Below are 18,875 nucleotides of genomic sequence, written 5' to 3' on the forward strand. Positions count from 1 at the left end.
TAAAATTTATTTATTTACAGTGCTTTATCCTTAAATGGCTTAGAGTTCTCCTCTTCACTTGTGAAACCTAAAATCATTGGTGACTGAATTCCCTTGCAATCCTACATATTTATTTTTCCAGCATTTGCATTATCCTCCCTTTCTGGCTCAAAATGAAGCCTCCCTTCTCGTTCCTTGCAATATTTATGATGATGATGATAATAATAATAATAAGAATATTAATATAAGACAAGGGCTAATTTCTGATGCTTAGTTTCCTTTTCCAGTCCTGGATGTCTTGTGGATTGGAACATACATCTTCATCATTGTCTATCCTGCCAATAATAATAATAATAACAATATTAATAATGTAAGACAAGGGCTAATTTCTCTGACTTGGTTTCCTTTTCCAGTCCTGGATGTCTTGTGGATCGGGACATATGTCTTCACCATTGTCTATGCTGCTGCCGATGGGACCTTGGAGACATCTCCCGAAGTGGTGATGGCTGTGTTGCCGGTACGTTTGGAATTGTGAGCCACTTTGGGTTTTAATTCTGAGGAAAAGCAGCTCATAAATAATTATAATAGAGAGAGAGAGAGCAGAGGGCAGAGAAGGAAGCTCACCTCCCAGTGAGGTTCCTGTGCCCTTCCTTAACACATCATTCACTGCGTCTCACCTTTTTGTTATTTATTTAGAACTTTTCTATCCCATTCTTCTCTACCTCTGTGGAGGGACTCAGAACCTTTTCTGTTCTTTCTGCATTCAGAAAAAGGAGGAGAAAAGGCCGGAGCTGTTTGTGAATTTCATGGAGCCCTGTTACGGCAGCTGCACAGAGCGGCAGCATCACTACTTTCTGAACTACGTCGAAGAGTGGTGAGTAAGTCACAAAAGGAAGCCCAGGAAAAGCTACCTTTCTCCTTGCACTTTTGCTTTACAGCCCAGAGCAGAGCAGAGGGAGTACTTTCTGTAAATCCAGCTTCCTTGGATGGATATTGTACATTGTTTGGAGCTTGGAAAAGATTTGCTGGCTGGAGGAATTTGTCATCTTACAAAAGGAACCTTTCCAAGCATAATAATTATTATTATTATTATTATATATACTTGTAGTAATAATAATAATAATAATAATTATTATTATTATTATTATTACTACATGTATATGTATTTCTATATATGTGTGTGTGTGCCTATATGTATATATCTATAGATGTATTACATTATGTAACAACATTTGCAAAATGTTCTATTCCTGGTTTGAAAGTGTTATTTCTTGTTTAACTCTGCGGTCCTTACTTTGCAACTTGTTCTCCTCCAGAAACTTTGTTTTTGTGGCTGTTGAATTGGTTGAGACTCAATTATGAGATTGCCATTGAAAAACTAGAGCAAAATGTGCTATAGCAGGATAGCTCTCCCACAGAAACAAAGGTTTTGCAATTTAATACACTTAATACAGCCCTCCATGGTAATTTACCCGGCCCTTGCTCAGGGTCAACCTAAGTCTGAAACGACTTGAAAGCTCACAACAACAACAACAATCCTATCTCATCAGCCAAAAGCAGGCTTACAACTCCCATTGAAATACTAGTAAGGTTATATTTATTAAAATTGTTCTTCGTTTGAATTATTGTATTGTTTTTGTGTGTTTTTGCACTACAAATAAGATATGTGCAGTGCGCATAGGAATTCATTCATTTTTTTTTCATATTATAATCCGGCCCTCCAACAGTTTGAAGAACTGTGACTTGGTCCTCTGTTTAAAAAGTTTGCGGACCCCTGCCCTAGATATTTAAAACTGGAAACTTGTTCAATTAAGTTCTTTCCTATGTACCAGTTATGCCTGGCTCACTTTTTTGAGAAGATCATGATTTTGGTTTTAGTATAGTTTATCTTTAGCTGGTTTTTCTCGCAGTATTGTTAGAATGCGCTCAGCACTAGCTTGAGTCCTACCTTGGTGTAGGATATGAGGGCAGTATCATCTGCATACAACAATATGCATAATAGAATCATAGAATCATAGAATCAAAGAGTTGGAAGAGACCTCATGGGCCATCCAGTCCAACCCCCTGCCAAGAAGCAGGAATATTGCATTCAAATCACCCCTGACAGATGGCCATCCAGCCTCTGCTTAAAAGCTTCCAAAGAAGGAGCCTCCACCACACTCCGGGGCAGAGAGTTCCACTGCTGAACGGCTCTCACAGTCAGGAAGTTCTTCCTAATGTTCAGATGGAATCTCCTCTCTTGTAGTTTGAAGCCATTGTCCTAGTCTCCAAGGAAGCAGAAAACAAGCTTGCTCCCTCCTCCCTGTGGCTTCCTCTCAAATATTTATACATGGCTATCATATCTCCTCTCAGCCTTCTCTTCTTCAGGCTAAACATGCCCAGTTCCCTAAGCCACTCCTCATAGGGCTTGTTCTCCAGACCCTTGATCATTTTAGTCGCCCTCCTCTGGACACATTCCAGCTTGTCAATATCTCTCTTGAATTGTGCCCAGAATTGGACACAATATTCCAGATGTGGTCTAACCAAAGCAGAATAGAGGGGTAGCATTACTTCCTTAGATCTAGACACTATGCTCCTATTGATGCAGGCCAAAATCCCATTGGCTTTTTTTGCCGCCACATCACATTGTTGGCTCATGTTTAACTTGTTGTCCACGAGGACTCCAAGATCTTTTTCACACGTACTGCTCTCGAGCCAGGCATCGTCCCCCATTCTGTATCTTTGCATTTCATTTTTTCTGCCAAAGTGGAGTATCTTGCATTTGTCACTGTTGAACTTCATTTTGTTAGTTTTGGCCCATCTCTCTAATCTGTCAAGATCGTTTTGAATTCTGCTCCTGTCCTCTGGACTATTGGCTATCCCTCCCAATTTGGTGTCATCTGCAAACGTGATGATCCTGCCTTCTAGCCCTTCATCTAAGTCATTAATAAAGATGTTGAACAGGACCGGGCCCAGGACGGAACCCTGCTTGTGGCACTCCACTTGTCACTTCTTTCCAAGATGAAGAGGAAGCATTAGTGAGCACTCTCTGTGTTCGTCTACTTAACCAATTACAGATCCACCTCACCGTAGTTTTGCCTAGCCCACATTGGACTAGTTTCCTTGCCAGAAGGTCATGGGGGACCTTGTCGAAGGCCTTCCTGAAATCCAGGTACGCTACATCCACGGCATTCCCCGCATCTACCCAGCTTGTAGCTCTATCGAAGAAAGAGATCAGATGAGTCTGGCATGACTTGTTTTTTAATAATATTGGTGGATGAGATTTTAGGGGGATGTCCATTTGGTAGTGAGACGTGGATGGCCAGGTCGTTCAGGTGTAGGTTAAAGAGAATAGAGGCCAGGATGCACCCCTGGCGTACCCCCCTATGTAAAGTTACTCTGCTGTGTATTTATGTGGAGGGTCTTTTCTTAATATGCCCATTCGTTCAACACTCTTGTCCCAGAACAACAGATGCTGTGATCCAGTTTCCGATTGTTCATTCAGAGGAGGCACGCCGCTTTGCCATTTAGTTGACTATATATTACATTGTATTGTCGAAGGCTTTCATGGCCGGAATCCATGGGTTGTTGTAGGTTTTTCCGGGCTATATGGCCATGTTCTGGAGGCCATTTTTCTCCTGACGTTTCGCCTGCATCTGTGGCAAGCATCCTCAGAGGTAATGAGGTCTGTTACCTCATTACCTCTGAGGATGCTTGCCACAGATGCAGGCGAAACGTCAGGAGAAAAATTGCCTCCAGAACATGGCCATATAGCCCGGAAAAACCTACAACAACCTATATATTACATTTTTGTATCTTTTTCTCTCTAAGAAAACATCCAAAATGGTGCCTTTTTGTTTTCCCAGGGATCTGGTTCTGGCTGCATCAGCCGCTTCCACGGAAGTCAGCATCCTTGCGAGGCAAGGTGACCAGGTAACATTCTGCCTATTGTGATAACCTTCCATTCAGTTTGAATCAATGGAGGGAAGAGGGTCAGCTTTGCAAGGCCATGTGTGGGGTGTGTGTGATCTATTAAAATTTGGGAAGCTCTCTTTCAATCGCTCATAGGCCGGTTCATGCAGACAGCAAAGAAAAGAGGAGAACACGGTTTCTTGTTGTCTTTTTCAGTGGCAGGGAGGTTTCCTTCAGCCTCCAATTGTCACAAAGAGGCTTGAGCTAATCCCAGGGTTCACCTTGTGCTCCTTTTCAGAACAACTGGGAGTTGTGGGTCCTGGAAGACTCCAGCCGAGCTGAGCTCCCTGTGACGGACAAGAGCGATGACACACTGCCTGTCGGACTGGCCATCGATTACACCAGCAGCAGCCCCATCATAATCAGTAAGCGCATGCATTGTTTCTTGATCACGTTTTGTTAGGTAGATAATGCTGTGTTAGATAGAAATGCATTGTCTGTTAACTCCATTGTGCATTGCTGTTGGAAAAATACAGTTCTAATAGACATGTGGTCACACACATTTACTAAAAGAATTAAGCAGGTGGTGATGTTGAACTAGAGGGAAAGGAAAAGAAACTTGAGTCAAGACCATGTGATAGGCATGACGAGTGTTTTGGTTTGATCAAACTGCTTGCCTTGAGACAATCAGTCACATGTGTTGCATAGAGAGAATGTGATAGAAGGAACGCTAAATCACGTACCTAACCCCGGCGGGTGTTTTGTTTGTCTCTGAGGTGGCTGGGGCACAGCTCTTGGCCTGAATGGCACACAGGAGGATTGAGTGGGCCAAAATCTAGAGGGTCATGGCTTCCCTTTTCCTTCAAACACAATCTTGACTCTTGTTGCGGAAAAAAGAGGTGGATCAATGTGGTGGAGGCTCCTTCTTTGGAGGCTTTTAAACAGAGGCTGGATGGCCATCTGTCGGGGGTGCTTTGAATGCAGTTTTCCTGCTTCTGGGCAGAGGGTTGGACTGGTTGGCCCACGAGGTCTCTTCTAACTCTATGATTCTATGATTCTGTGAAATGTCCTTCATGACTAACAGTGCCTGAGAGAATAGGATTGGAGCCCTCTGGGGTTGCCGCAAGAAGGTCCTCCATCGTGCATGTGGCAGGGCTCAGGGTGCATTGCAGCAGGTGGTCAGTGGTTTGTTCTTCTCCGCACTCGCATGCCGAGGATTCCACCCTGTAGCCCCATTTCTTAAGATTGGCTCTGCATCTCGTGGTGCCAGAGCGCAATCTGTTCAGCGCCTTCCAAGTCACCCAGTCTTCTGAGTGCCCAGGGGGGAGTCTCTCATCTGGTATCACCCATGAATTGAGGTGCTGGGTTTGGGCCTGCCACTTTTGGACTCTCGCTTGCTGGGGTGTTCCAGCGAGTGTCTCTGTAGTTCTAAGAAAACTATGTCTTGATTTAAGTCGTTGACGTGCTAGCTGATACCCAAACAGGGGATGAGCTGGAGATGTCTCTGCCTTGGTCTTTTCACTACTTCCCGGCGGATGTCAGGTGGTGCAATACCGGCTAAGCAGTGTAATTTCTCCAGTGGTGTGGGTCGCAGACACCCCGTGATAATGCGGCATGTCTCATTAAGAGCCAGATCCACTGTTTTAGTGTGATGAGATGTGTTCCACACTGGGCATGCATACTCAGCAGCAGAGTAGCATAGCGCAAGGGCAGATGTCTTCACTGTGTCTGGTTGTGATCCCCAGGTTGTGCCAGTCAGCTTTCGTATGATGTTGTTTCTAGCGCCCACTTTTTGTTTGATGTTCAGGCAGTGCTTCTTGTAGGTCAGAGCACGGTCCAAAGTGACTCCCAGGTATTTGGGTGCGCTGCAATGCTCCAGTGGGATTCCTTCCCAGGTAATCCTCAGAGCTCGGGATGCTTGTCTGTTCTTAAGGTGAAAGGTGCATGTCTGTGTTTTAGATGGATTAGGGATCAGATGGTTTTCCCTGTAATAGGCAGTAAGAGCACCTAGAGCTTCGGAGAGCTTCTGTTCTACCATCTCAAAGCTCCCTGCTTGAGCAGTAATGGCATGATCGTCAGCATAGATGAAACTCTCTGTCCCTTCTGGCAGTGGCTGGTCATTTGTGTAGATGTTGAACATGGATGGAGCAAGCACGCTCCCCTGAGGCAGGCCGTTCTTCTGTTTCCGCCATCTGCTTCTCTGGCCCTGGAACTCAACAAAAAAGCTCCTGTTTTGTAGCAGGTTTCCTATGAGGCGGGTGAGGTGGTCGTCCTTTGTGATATTATACATTTTTCTCAGGAGGAGGCGGTGGTTCACAGTATCATAGGCTGCTGACAAGTCTATGAAGACAGCTCCTGTGATCTGCTGCCTTTCAAAGCCATCTTCTATGTGCTGGGTCAGGTTCAGCACTTGCGATGTGCAGCTTTTGCCTTTTCTGAAGCCAGCTTGCTGTGGGATCAGACAGGGGTCTATATTTTCCATAATTCTATGCAAAATAAGTCTCTCCAGAACTTTGTAGAGGTGGCACAACAGGGAGATTGGTCTGTAGCTTTTTGGGTCATTACGGTCTTTGCCTGGCTTCAAGATGGCGATGACTCTTGCTTTCCTCCAGATTTTGGGGATCTGACAGGATGCAGTGCAGTGCAGTGCAGTGCAGTTGTTCATCAGCTCCAGCAGCCAGCACCTTGCTTTTGGACCAAAGTTCTTGATTTCTTCCATCCGTAGATCATCCAAGCCAGCTGCTTTGCCATTCTTACATTTGTTGAGAGCCATGTCCAATTCAGTAGATGTAAAGGGTTCATGGAGGTTGTTGTTCTCAATCTCTGGTTGTCTGGCTATTGGTTTCTTTCCTACTTTGGTGGCAAGGTTGGGTTTCCCATTCTTCAAGAGTTGGTGTGCTATCTAATCTGCCTTTATGTTGGCATGGGTATTAGTTTGTGGGGACATGAGAGAAGCCTCCTCGCAGGATTGCAAGACATCCGGGCGTCCCCTGGGCAACGTCTTTGTAGACGGCCGATTCTCTCAACCCAGAAGCAACCGGAGACGACTTGAAGGTCCCCCATGACCTTCTGGCAAGGAACCTAGTCCAATGTGGGCTTGGCAAAACTACAGTGAGGTGGATCTGTAATTGGTTAAATGGACAAATCCAGAAGGTGATTCTCCCCAAGACTTCCTCTTCATCCTGGAAATAAGTGACGAGTGGAGTGCTATCAGGAGGGTTCCGTCCTGGGCCCGGTCCTGTTCAGGATCTTAATTCATGACTTAGACGAAGGGTTAGAAGGCAGGATCATCAAGTTTGCAGACGACACCAAATTTGGAGGGATAGCCAATACTCCAGAGGACAGGAGCTCAACAGTGACAAATGCAAGATACTCCACTTTGGCAGAAAGAACAAAATGGGGGACGATGCCTGGCTCGAGAGCAGTACGTGTGAAAAAGATCTTGGAGTCCTCGTGGACAGCAAGTTGAACATGAACCAACAATGTGACGTGGCAGCAAAAAAATCCAATGGGATTTTGGCCTGCATAAATAGGAGCATAGTGTCTAGATCTAGGGAAGTCATGCTACCCCTCTATTCCGCTTTGGTTAGACCACACCTGGAATATTGTGTCCCATTCTGGGCACCACAATCGAAGAGAGATATTGACAAGCTGGAATATGTCCACAGGAGGGTGACTAAAATGATCAAGGGTCTGGAGAACAAGCTCTATGAAGAGCGGTTTAAGGAGCTGAAGAAGAGAAGACTGAGAGGAGATATGATAACCATGTATAAATATGTGAGAGGAAGCCACAGGGAGGAGGGAGCAAGCTTGTTTTCTGCTTCCCTGGAGACTAGGACGCAATGGAGCAATGGCTTCAAACTACAAGAAAGGAGATTCCATCTGAACATGAGGAAGAACTTCCTGACTGTGAGAGCCGTTCAGCAGTGGAACTTTCTGCCCCGGAATGTGGTGGAGGCTCCTTCTTTGGAAGCTTTTGAACAGAGGCTGAATGGCCATCTGTCAGAGGTGCTTTGAATGCAATTTTCCTGCTTCTTGGCACAATGGGGTTGGACTGGCTGACTCATGAGGTCTCTTCCAACTCTATGATTCTTTACAAGTCGTTCACTATGTGCATAAATTGCCTTTGGAAAGTGCAGTTCCTTTTATTTACTGAAAATATTAATTTCTGCTCAGTGTCATAAGACTTTTAGGGTAGTGTCTGGATCAAATGAATGCTTTCAAGCAGTATGAACGGAACGATCTGAACACTAAGAGCATAAAAAGTACCTCGATTGCCGTATTTCTTCTATTTGTAGGGATCACCCTCATTCCAGTACCACCAGTAGCAACAAAAACTCGTATATAAAATTTTCCTCTGATTCTAAGTCACACCCTATTTCGAGATATGTTTATCTAGGGAGAAGAAGTGTGTCTAGGAATGGAAGAAATACAGTAAATTAAAATGGTCTTTAAAATGTATTTCTGGGTCTGAAATGGTTCGAGGCCAAAGTTTTTGATGGACAAGTGTTCTCGCTCAGTGCTTTGAAGGCATAGCTTAATGGGGCCTTTTTTCTTTTCAGGTGAGGAGAAGTCGGTGGACCCAGCCCCGGTCCTATTGCTCCTCTCAACCGACGGGGTGCTGTGCCCCTTCTATATGGTCAACCAAAACCCTGGGGTCCGGACCCTCCTTGTGACACCGGAGCCTCTGTCTGCAGAAGGGGAGCGAGGAGCAAAGGCGGCCGGTGAGTCCCAGTAAGGTGGCCTTCTGCAGCTGGCTGATGGTAATTTTGTCAGCGCTGATTGTGTTTAAGTGCAGGCCAAGGTCTTTAGGCACTGCACCCAGAGTGCCAATCACCACAGGGACCACCTTGACTAGCTTGTGCCAGTCTTTGCAGTTTGATCTTTAAATCCTCTATTATTATTATTATTATTATTATTATTATTATTATTATTATTATTATGGTTAGGGGAAAGGGGGTCCAGGCCCACATCCGGCATTGACTGGGTTTACCTTAAGGGAAGAGGAGAAGGGCATATCCTGGTCTTTCCTCGCATTCTCTGAGTAACGCATTATTTCTTGGTCATGTTTTGTTAGGTAGATAATGCTGTGTTAGATAGAAATGCATTGTCTGTTAACTCCATTGTGCATTACCATTGGAAAAATACAGTTCTAATAGACGTGTGGTCACACACATTTACTAAAAGAGTTGAGCAAGTGGTGATATTGAACTAGAGCGACAGGAAACGAAGCTTGAGTCATGACCATGTGATTGGCATGACGAAGCTATGTAATTCATTGTTGTCCCTGATCGATGATGAGAAGCCTATGGGTATAAAAGTAACTGACAGTTGTGCGCTCTTGCTATGAGGATCTCTTGCCATGTCGATCTCTTGCTATGATAATTTTATGATAATGTTTATTGTTTATTTGCTGTTATGAGTTTTATTTATTGCTTGTACTATTGTTGTTTTACTTCGTTATTGCTGTGGTGTGGGCTCGGCCTCATGTAAGCCGCACCGAGTCCCTTGGGGAGATGGTAGCGGGGTACAAATAAAGTTTTATTATTATTATTATTTATTATTATTATTATAATTGCTTCTTATTGTATTGTTGCTGTGAGTATATCTTCGTAATATACCGATGGCAGATCTTGATGTGTATATAGCTGTACATCAGCAACAAGTCAAGATTAAAGCTTCCAATGTGAGTTTGGATGAAAGCCCGTGTCTTACTAAAACATTGAGTGGGCAACCAGGTCAGAGGTTGTGCAATAAATCTCTGCTAGCTATATATGAAAGACTCTGCAGTGTTTTGGTTTGATCTAAGTCAGTGGTTCTCAACCTTCCTAATGCCATGAACCCTTAATACAGTTCCTCATATTGTCTTGACCCCCCAACCATAAAATTATTTCCATTGCTACTTCATAACTGTAATTTTGCAACTGTTATGTATCATCATATGAATATCTGATATGCAGGATGTATTTTCATTCACTGGACTAAATGTGGCATCAACACCCAATACAGCCAAATTAGAATACCTTTGGGGTTGGTGGGATTGATTTTGTAATTTGGGAGTTATAGTTGCTGGGATTTATAGTTCACCTACAATCAAAGAGTATTCTGAACTCCACCAACGATGGAATTGAACCAAACTTGGCTCACAGAACTCCCATGACCAAGAGAAAATGCTGGAAGGGTTTGGTGGGCACTGACCTTGAGTTTTGGAGTTGTAGTTCACCTACATCCAGATAGCACTGTGGACTCAAACAATGATGTATCTGGACCAAACTTGGCACAAATACTCAATATGCCCAAATGTGAACACTAGTAGAATTTGGGGGAAATAGACCTTGACATTTGGGAGTTGTAGTTGCTGGGATGTATAGTTCACCTACAATCAAAGTACAGTATATTCTGAACCTCACCAATGATAGAATTGGGCCAGACTTCGCACACAGAACCCCCATGACCAACAGAAAATACTGTGCTTTCTGATGGTCTTTGGCGACCCCTCTGACACACCCTCGTGACCCCCCTCGGGGTCCCGACCCCCAGGTTGAGAACCACTGAGCTAAGTGCTTGCCTTGAGACAATCAGTCACATGTGTAGCATAGTGGGTGTTTTGTTTTTACCCTGACACGTTTGTTTCAGAGGGCACAGCTTTTGGCCTGAATGGCAAACAGGAAGGTTGAGTTGGTCAAATTCTAGAGGGTCGCGGCTTCCCTTTTCCTTCAAACACAATCTTGACTCTTGCTGTGGTAAAAGGAGGGTGGATCAATGCAAACGATGCATGTCTTTCATGACCTATAAGCCTTCCTGAGAGAATAGGATTGGCCTGGATGGCCCTTGGGGTCTCTTCCAGCTCTACGTTTCTATGTTTCTTTCCTTCCTCCAGGGAGTACTCCACCTTCTTCTGCCCCTCCGAGGATGGATCCAGCCCCTCCTCATCCTGCTGCTGCCACTTTCTCATTTGCGGCCTCCGCTTTGAAAGGCCCGCCGGGGTCAGCCGAGGCCCCTGGCCCTCCTCCCTTTGCTCCAGACGCCTCCAAGCCCATGAGCGGACCCTCGGGGTTCGCCTTCTCTCCTGCGCCCCCCAAGGCTCCGATGATTCCGACCCCGTTGGCTGCCGCCACTCCACCTCCTGCCGCCTCGTTCTCTTTCGGATCAATGAGCTTCAAATCGAGTGCAGACAGTCCGGCCGGGCCCCTGCCCGCTGCAACACCTCTCGGGCCGAAGCAGAGTTTCACCCCCTCGACGGCGTCCGTCAAAGTCAACCTCACCGAGAAGTGAGTCTTTGGTGGAAAGTTCAAGAGATGCTTTGAAATACAAACGTTGACATACAAGCAAACCAAATTATGAGTATTTTGAGATACGAACTGTTGTCTGATTGTTTGCTTTGATGTGCAAGCCGAGATTTGAGTTACAAGCGAGTGCGAGATTGCACCACTCTCCATTTTAATTAAGATTAGGGGGAAGGGGGCTAGGCCCACATCCAACGTTGGCTGAGTTTATCCTTAAGGGAGGAGAAGGAGGGATTGAAGGGAGCAGCCAGGAAAGGTCTTTGCTCTTGTCCTTATTGCTGTTATCTATCTATCTATCTATCTATCTATCTATCTATCTATTTATCTATCTATTTACATCTTTTATATTCTGCCCTTCTCACCCCGTAGGGGACTCAGGGCGGATTACAGTGCACACATATATGGCAAACATTCAATGCCAATTTTTGACATACAAACATATACAGACATACACAGAGGCTATTTAACTTTTTCTGGCCGCCAGGGGAGCTGTCGCTTTCCTCATCCATCTGCGACGCTGATGAAGCACTTCCGCATTCCCCGCATGCTTCCCCGCTGGAAGGCTTTGCTGGAGTCTTCTTTATGGCCTCATAAATCAGTTAATTTAGCCTCCCCACACTTTTTAAGGTGGTACCTAATTTTCCTACTTGACAGATGCAACTGTCTTTCAGGTTGCAAAGGTCGACAACAGGCTACACACAATTGGTTGGAAACCCACTCCAACCCGGGCTGGCTTCGAACTCATGATGTGCTGGCTGATACCCAAACAGGGGATGAGCTGGAGATGTCTCTGCCTTTGTCCTTTCACTATTGGTTGCTACTTCCTGGCGGATGTCAGGTGGTGCAATACCAGCTAAGCAGTGTAATTTCTCCAGTGGTGTAGGGCGCAGAGACCCTGTGATAATGCGGCATGTCTCATTAAGAGCCACATCCACTGTTTTAGTGTGGTGAGATGTGTTCCACACTGGGCATGCATACTCAGCAGCAGAGTAGCAGAGCGCAAAGGCAGATGTCTTCACTGTGTCTGGTTGTGATCCCTAGGTTGTGCCAGTCAGCTTTCGTATGATGTTGTTTCTAGCGCCCACGTTTTGCTTGATATTCAGGCAGTGCTTCTTGTAGGTCAGGGCACGGTCCAGAGTGACTCCCAGGTATTTGGGTGCGCTGCAATGCTCCAGTGGGATTCCTTCCCAGGTAATCCTCGGAGCTCGGGATGCTTGTCTGTTGTTGAGATGAAAGGCACATGTCTGTGTTTTAGATGGGTTGGGGATCAGCTGGTTTTCCCTGTAATAGGCAGTAAGAGCACCTAGAGCTTCGGAAAGCTTCTGTTCTACCATCTCAAAGCTCCCTGCTTGAGTAGTAATGGCACGATCATCAGCATAGATGAGACTCTCTGTCCCTTCTGGCAGTGGCTGGTCATTTGTGTAGATGTTGAACATGGATGGAGCAAGCACGCTCCCCTGAGGCAGGCCGTTCTTCTGTTTCCGCCATCTGCTTCTCTGGCCCTGGAACTCAACAAAAAAGCTCCTGTTTTGTAGCAGGTTTCCTATGAGGCGGGTGAGGTGGTCGTCCTTTGTGATATTATACATTTTTCTCAGGAGGAGGCGGTGGTTCACAGTATCATAGGCTGCGGACAGGTCTATGAAGACAGCTCTTGTGATCTGCTGCCTTTCAAAGCCATCTTCTATGTGCTGAGTCAGGTTCAGCACTTGCGATGTGCAGCTTTTGCCTTTTCTGAAGCCAACTTGCTGTGGGATCAGACATGGGTCTATTTTTTCTGTAGTTCTATGCAAAATAAGTCTCTCCAGAACTTTGTAGAGGTGGCACAACAGGGAGATTGGTCTGTAGCTTTTTGGGTCATTACGGTCTTTGCCTGGCTTCAAGATGGCGATTACTCTTGCTTTCCTCCAGATTTTGGGGATCTGACAGGATGCAGTGCAGTTGTTCATCAGCTCCAGCAGCCAGCGCCTTGCTTTTGGGCCAAAGTTCTTGATTTGTTCCATCCGTAGATCATCCAAGCCAGCTGTTTTGCCATTTTTACATTTATTGAGAGCCAAATATACAGAGACACTTGATTAACAAAACCATGTCTCATGGAGTCTATCTTCATATCCATTTCTTCTAGGTTCATGGCTGCAGACTCGCCGACTCCCGTAGCCGCCAGTAGCAGCAATAGCCAAAGCCCTGCTGCTGCCTTCTCTTTTTCTCCAGCCGTGAAGCTCATGCCTGCAGGGCCCCAAAGCCAGGCCGCCGCACGCTCTTCTCCGCCTTCCGCCCCAATGAAAAGCTCCAGCCCCGCACCTTCCACAGGTATGCAGCACCACCATGTTATGGCCTTACGGGAAGGATATCGCTGTGTCACAACATTTGGAAAACGTTCTGTTCCTAGTTTGAAAGGGTTATTTCTGTTTAATTGTGCAGTCCTAATTGGAAGCAGTGCATTTGGAGCGTCCTCGTCCCCTAAAGGGCCTGGTCTAGGGGATGCTGGGAGCTGGTGTTTTTACGCATGCACTGTATTGTCAATGAGCTTTTTTTGGGTTTTATATTGTATTACATTATATTATTATCAATATGATATGTATGTACATTATATTATTAGCATAGCACAATATTAGTACTATATAATACTATATTGTACTATACCACTGTACTGCAATATTATTTCTAATGCTCCATGTAATATATTATATACAGTTACTAGCCGTCCCCTGCCACGTGTTGCTGTGACCCACATGGGGGTGCTGTGTGGGAAGTTTGGCCCAATTCTATCGTTGTTGGGATTCAGAATACTCTGTGATTGTAGATGAACTATAAATCCCAGCAACTTCAGTTTCCAAATGTCAAGATTCTATTTTCCCCAAATTCCACCAGTGTTCACATTTGGGCATATTGAGTATTCGTATAAAGTTTGGTCCAGATCCAACATTGTTTGACTCCACTGTGATCTCTGGATGTAGGAGAACTACAACTCCAAAAACAAAGGACACTGCCAACCAAACCCTTCCACTATTTTCTGTTGGTCATGGGAGAACTGTGTGCCAAGTTTGGTTCAATTCCATCGTTGGTGGGGTTCAGAATGCTCTTTGATTGTAGGTGAACTATAAATCCCAGCAACTACAACTCCCAATTGACAAAATCATTTTTTTGAGTGAAGGACATACATTGGGTTGTTAGATGTCTTGTGTCCAAATTTGGTGCCAACTCGTCCAATGGTTTTTGTGTTCTGTTAATCCCACAAACAAACGTTACATTTTTATTTATATAGATGTTATTATATTATTGTACTATATCATTATTATACCACAATATGCTGTTTTAAATTGTTTTTAAATTGTGTTAGATTTAGCCATTCTTGTATATAGTGTGTGTGTGTGTGTGTGTGTATGTGTGTGTGTGTGTGTGTGTGTGTGTATATATATATGTATATATATAATACTATTCTTCTTCTCTTTCTTATTGTAGTTTTCTGCTTCTGAAAGACTCTTCTTTCTGTCTCTCTTTCTCTTTTAGTGGTGCGTCCCTCCCAGAGCGCCTCCCCAGCACCTGGGCTTCAGAAAACCGCCAAGGTTCCCCCCTCTGTGTCGAAAGCAGGCCTTTCCCAGGTAAAGGAAAACTGGGCTTCTCTGGTTGTTTTAGACCAGGTCTGAAGTGTCTCTGGGATCCTTTGTATGAGGATTGTGGAGTTGGAATTATGGGCCATTATTATTATTATTATTAGTAGTAGTAGTAGTATTACGGTTCCTCTTCTTCATCCTGGAAAGAAGGGACTCTTTATGTGTCATAAAGAGGCTCCTATCCTGGGACTTTCAGGTCTCTTTAACATTATTATTATTAGTAGTAGTAGTAGTAGTAGTAGTCAGGTCACAGGTTTGAATAGAGGCAGATGAGCTCCCTCTATCAGCTCCAGCTCCTCATGCGGCATGAGAGAAGCCTCCCACAAGGATGATAAAAACATCAATTCATCCGGGCGTCCCCTGGGCAACGTTCTTGCAGACGGCCAATTCTCTCACACCAGAAGCGAAGATGCGATTAGTAGTAGTATTGCTATTACTGTAGTAGTAGTAGGAGGAGGAGGAGGAGGAGGAGGAGTATTATTATTATGGTTCCTCATCTTCATCCTGGAAAGAAGGGACTTTTTGCGTGCCATAAAGAGGGTCCTATCCTATTATTATTATTATTAGTAGTAGTAGTAGTAGTAGTAGTAGTAGTGTGGAGCCCCCGGTGGCGCAGTGGGTTAAACCTGTGCAGTGGGTTAAACCTGTGCTGGAAGGACTGAAGACCGACAGGTTGCAGGTTCGAATCCGGGGAGAGGCAGATGAGCTCCCTCTATCAGCTCCAGCTCCTCATTCGGGGACATGAGAGAAGCCTCCCACAAGGATGATAAAAACATCAATTCATCCGAGCGTCCCCTGGGCAACGTTCTTGCAGACGGCCAATTCTCTCACACCAGAAGCGAAGAAGCGATTAGTAGTAGTATTACTATTACTGTTACTATTACAGTTCCTCTTCTTCATCCTGGAAAGAAGGGACTCTTTGTGTGCCATAATGAGGGTCCTATCCTGGGACTTTCAGGACTCTTTAACATTATTATTATTAGTAGTAGTAGTAGTAGTAGGAGGAGGAGGAGGAGTATTATTATGGTTCCTCTTCTTCATCCTGGAAAGAAGGGACTTTTTGCGTGCCATAAAGAGGGTCCTATCCTGGAACTTTCAGGGCTCTTTAACATTATTCTTATTTGTACTAGTAGTAGTATTACTATTATGGTTCCTCTTCTTCATCCTGGAAAGAAGGGACACTTTGTGTGCCGTAATGACGGTCCTATCCTGGGACTTTCAGGGCTCTTTAACATTCTTATTATTATTATTATTATTATTAGTTGTCGTAGTAGTAGTAGTAGTAGTATTATGATTACAGTTCCTCTTCTTCATCCTGGAAAGAAGGGACTCTGTGTGTGCCATAAAGAGGGTCCTATCTTGGACTTTCAGGGCTCTTTAACATATTATTATTATTATTATTAGTAGTAGTAGTAGTAGTAGTAGTAGTACTATTACGATTCCTCTTCTTCATCCTGGAAAGAAGGGACTCTTTGGTGGAGGCTGGATGGCCATCTGTTGGGAGGGATTGGATGCTGCTTTTCCCTTATGGCAGAAAGAAAGAGGTTGGACTGGATGTCCTCTGAGGGTCCCTTCCCACTCTATGATTCCATTAAAAGACCTCAAGGGTCATGTAGCCCAGCCCCACTCAGGTCTTGAAAGACTTTTCAATTGAATCAGTGTATTTTTCAGGGCCGGCTGCAACCTCCTGGTGCTGGAACAGAGAAGCAGGTTCACCAGTGGAAGGATTCCGACCCGGTCATTGCAGGGATACGAGAGGAAGTGAGTCTTTTCATGTTCTTTGCTAATGTTTGGCTCCAGGCTTTGTTGAGTGGCAAGGAGCCTTTGACAGCTGTGATTCCCAATCCACAGATGGCCCACTTCCAGCAGGAGATGGCGGACCTGAAAGGCCGGACTGCCAAGGCCTCCTTCCAGGTTGGCACCGAAGAGGAGAAGAAGCTGTTGCGGGCCGAGGCCAATGACCTGCACACCTTCCTCTTGGAGATCAAAGAGACAACGGAGGTAAAGGGCAGGGGAGAGTGGTGTTCTCCCCCACAAACAATCTGCTCCATCCCGATCTCATCTTGATTTTAGTATTTTTAGTATCTTAGTTTTTATCTTGCACATGCGGCCTGCTCATTGTTATGTTATTTTATTTCACTGTGTATGATTTTGCTTTATCGTCTTTGTACTCATATGTAGTTGTATGTATTTTACTGTGTTGTTATTGTGGTTTGGTTTTACTTTATTGTTTTTGTTTTTTTTATATGACAGTTTTTGTTCAAGTGTACATTGAGAGGGTGGTAATCATCGACATATCGAGTATCAACTATTTATCTAAAAGCAAAAAGGGAGAGAGAAAAGAGAGAAGATAGCGGGGAAGGAGGAAAAAAAACCCGAAAGGGGCAGGAGCAAGGTGTGCGAGAAATTAGGTGTGACGGGGAGTGTTAATTCACTTAATTACTGATTAGTCCCCGATAGCTTCGTTAGTATTGTTTTATCCTCAATTGGGATTATCTTCTTGGCTTATTTCTTGTGTGTCGGTTCTTGTCGGTTATTACTTATCTTTGAGATATCTCTCCACTGGAGTCCAGTCAGTCTTGCTTACACCAGTCCTCTGTTTGTTTGCCATGAATTATATTCATTATATCCATTAGTTTTAATTTCCAGTCTTCTTTCGTGGGTGGTTCTTTACTTTTCCACTTTCTTGCTATCACCAGTCTTGCCGCCATTGCCATGTGGAATAGGAGTTTATCTTTTTTCCTTTCAATATCAAAATCCAGTATTCCCAGTAGATAGTACTCAGCTTTCATCTCATATTTTAAGTCCAGTATTTTATTTACAAGTCTATGAATCTCTCTCCAGAATTTCTGGACTTTCTCACAAGTGCACCAAAGGTGGAAGAAAGTACCTTTCTTCCCTTCACACTTCCAACATGTTTCAGATATATCCTTGTAACATTTAGCTAATTTACTGGGCATCATATACCACTGGTACATCATTTTAATCCAGTTCTCTCGCAAGTCATAAGAATCAATCCATTTTAGTTTGGTCTTCCAGATTTTCCCCCATTCCGTTACACTAATCGTGTGTCCTAAGTTTGCCGTCCATTTTGAAATATAGCTCTTTGTTTCGTTTTTCTCCGTCTGCCAGTCTAGTAGGATCCTGTATAATAATGTCATTGGAAACACTACTAAATAACATAAGGAAAGATGACACACTCAAAGGGACAAAAATAAGAAAACATTCATACAAACTCAGGGCCTTTGCAGACGATGTGATCTGCATGGTCGAAGACCTGATAGAGAACCTGGAAAAGTGGATCAGCAAAATAGAAGACTTCGGTTCAGTAGCAGGTTTCAACTTAAACAAGAACAAAACAAAAATACTGGCAAAAAATATATCAAAAGAAAGACAAAAATTACTAGAGGAAAAGAATGGGATACAAGTAGTGGAGAAAATCAAATATCTAGGCATAACCCTAACAGCAAAAAACTCTCATCTTCTTAAAATAACTACGAAACTAAATGGAAGGAGATCAGCAAGGAAATGACCAAATGGAAATATCTAAATCTCTCCCTATTAGGTAGGATATCAGCTATTAAAATGATGGTCCTGCCAAAGCTCCTTTTCTTATTTCAAGCCATCCCAATAATTAGAAATAGACTTTTAAAAATTGGAACAGAGAAATCACAAAATTTATATGGGCAGGAAAGAAACCTCGAATAAAATATATGAATTTGATAGATTTTAAGGAAAGAGGCAGTCTAGGACTACCTTATCTTCAAACATACCACGACGCATGTGGATTAATTTGGATAAAAGATTGGGCAAACATCAGCAGTACAAAAGATCTCGCTTTGGAAGGACACGATCTACGAAGCGGCTGGCACGCTTACATATGGTACGCGAAAAGAAAAATAGAGAAGAATTTTGGAAATCATTTTGTTCGGTCTTCATTAATTAGAATTTGGGGAAAATACAAATCAAAATTTTACCAAAAAGTGCCTCTATGGGTTTCCCCTTTGAAGAGAAGAGAACTGGGATGGGAGAATTGGCCTAGATACAAAGATATCCTGAAAAAAGAAAGAGAGGGTTACAGAATTAAGACCCTGGAAGAGATTAGGAC

General features: G+C 44.1%; 1 protein-coding gene across 1 annotated transcript in view; it reads left to right on the top strand.

The window, feature by feature from the left end:
• The window catches only part of NUP214 (nucleoporin 214), an 81,459-nt gene that overhangs the window by 14,224 nt on the left and 48,360 nt on the right, over positions 1-18,875 (top strand). The window contains exons 7-16 of the mRNA XM_060757160.2: positions 393-496; positions 747-853; positions 3,825-3,891; positions 4,169-4,295; positions 8,433-8,594; positions 10,751-11,141; positions 13,279-13,463; positions 14,664-14,755; positions 16,439-16,528; positions 16,619-16,768. Of these exons, the coding sequence (XP_060613143.2) occupies positions 393-496; positions 747-853; positions 3,825-3,891; positions 4,169-4,295; positions 8,433-8,594; positions 10,751-11,141; positions 13,279-13,463; positions 14,664-14,755; positions 16,439-16,528; positions 16,619-16,768 (1,475 nt within the window). The remainder of the gene's footprint in view (positions 1-392; positions 497-746; positions 854-3,824; positions 3,892-4,168; positions 4,296-8,432; positions 8,595-10,750; positions 11,142-13,278; positions 13,464-14,663; positions 14,756-16,438; positions 16,529-16,618; positions 16,769-18,875) is intronic.

Source organism: Anolis sagrei, chromosome 11 (assembly GCF_037176765.1).
Source record: "Anolis sagrei isolate rAnoSag1 chromosome 11, rAnoSag1.mat, whole genome shotgun sequence".
NCBI classification, from domain to species: domain Eukaryota; kingdom Metazoa; phylum Chordata; class Lepidosauria; order Squamata; family Dactyloidae; genus Anolis; species Anolis sagrei.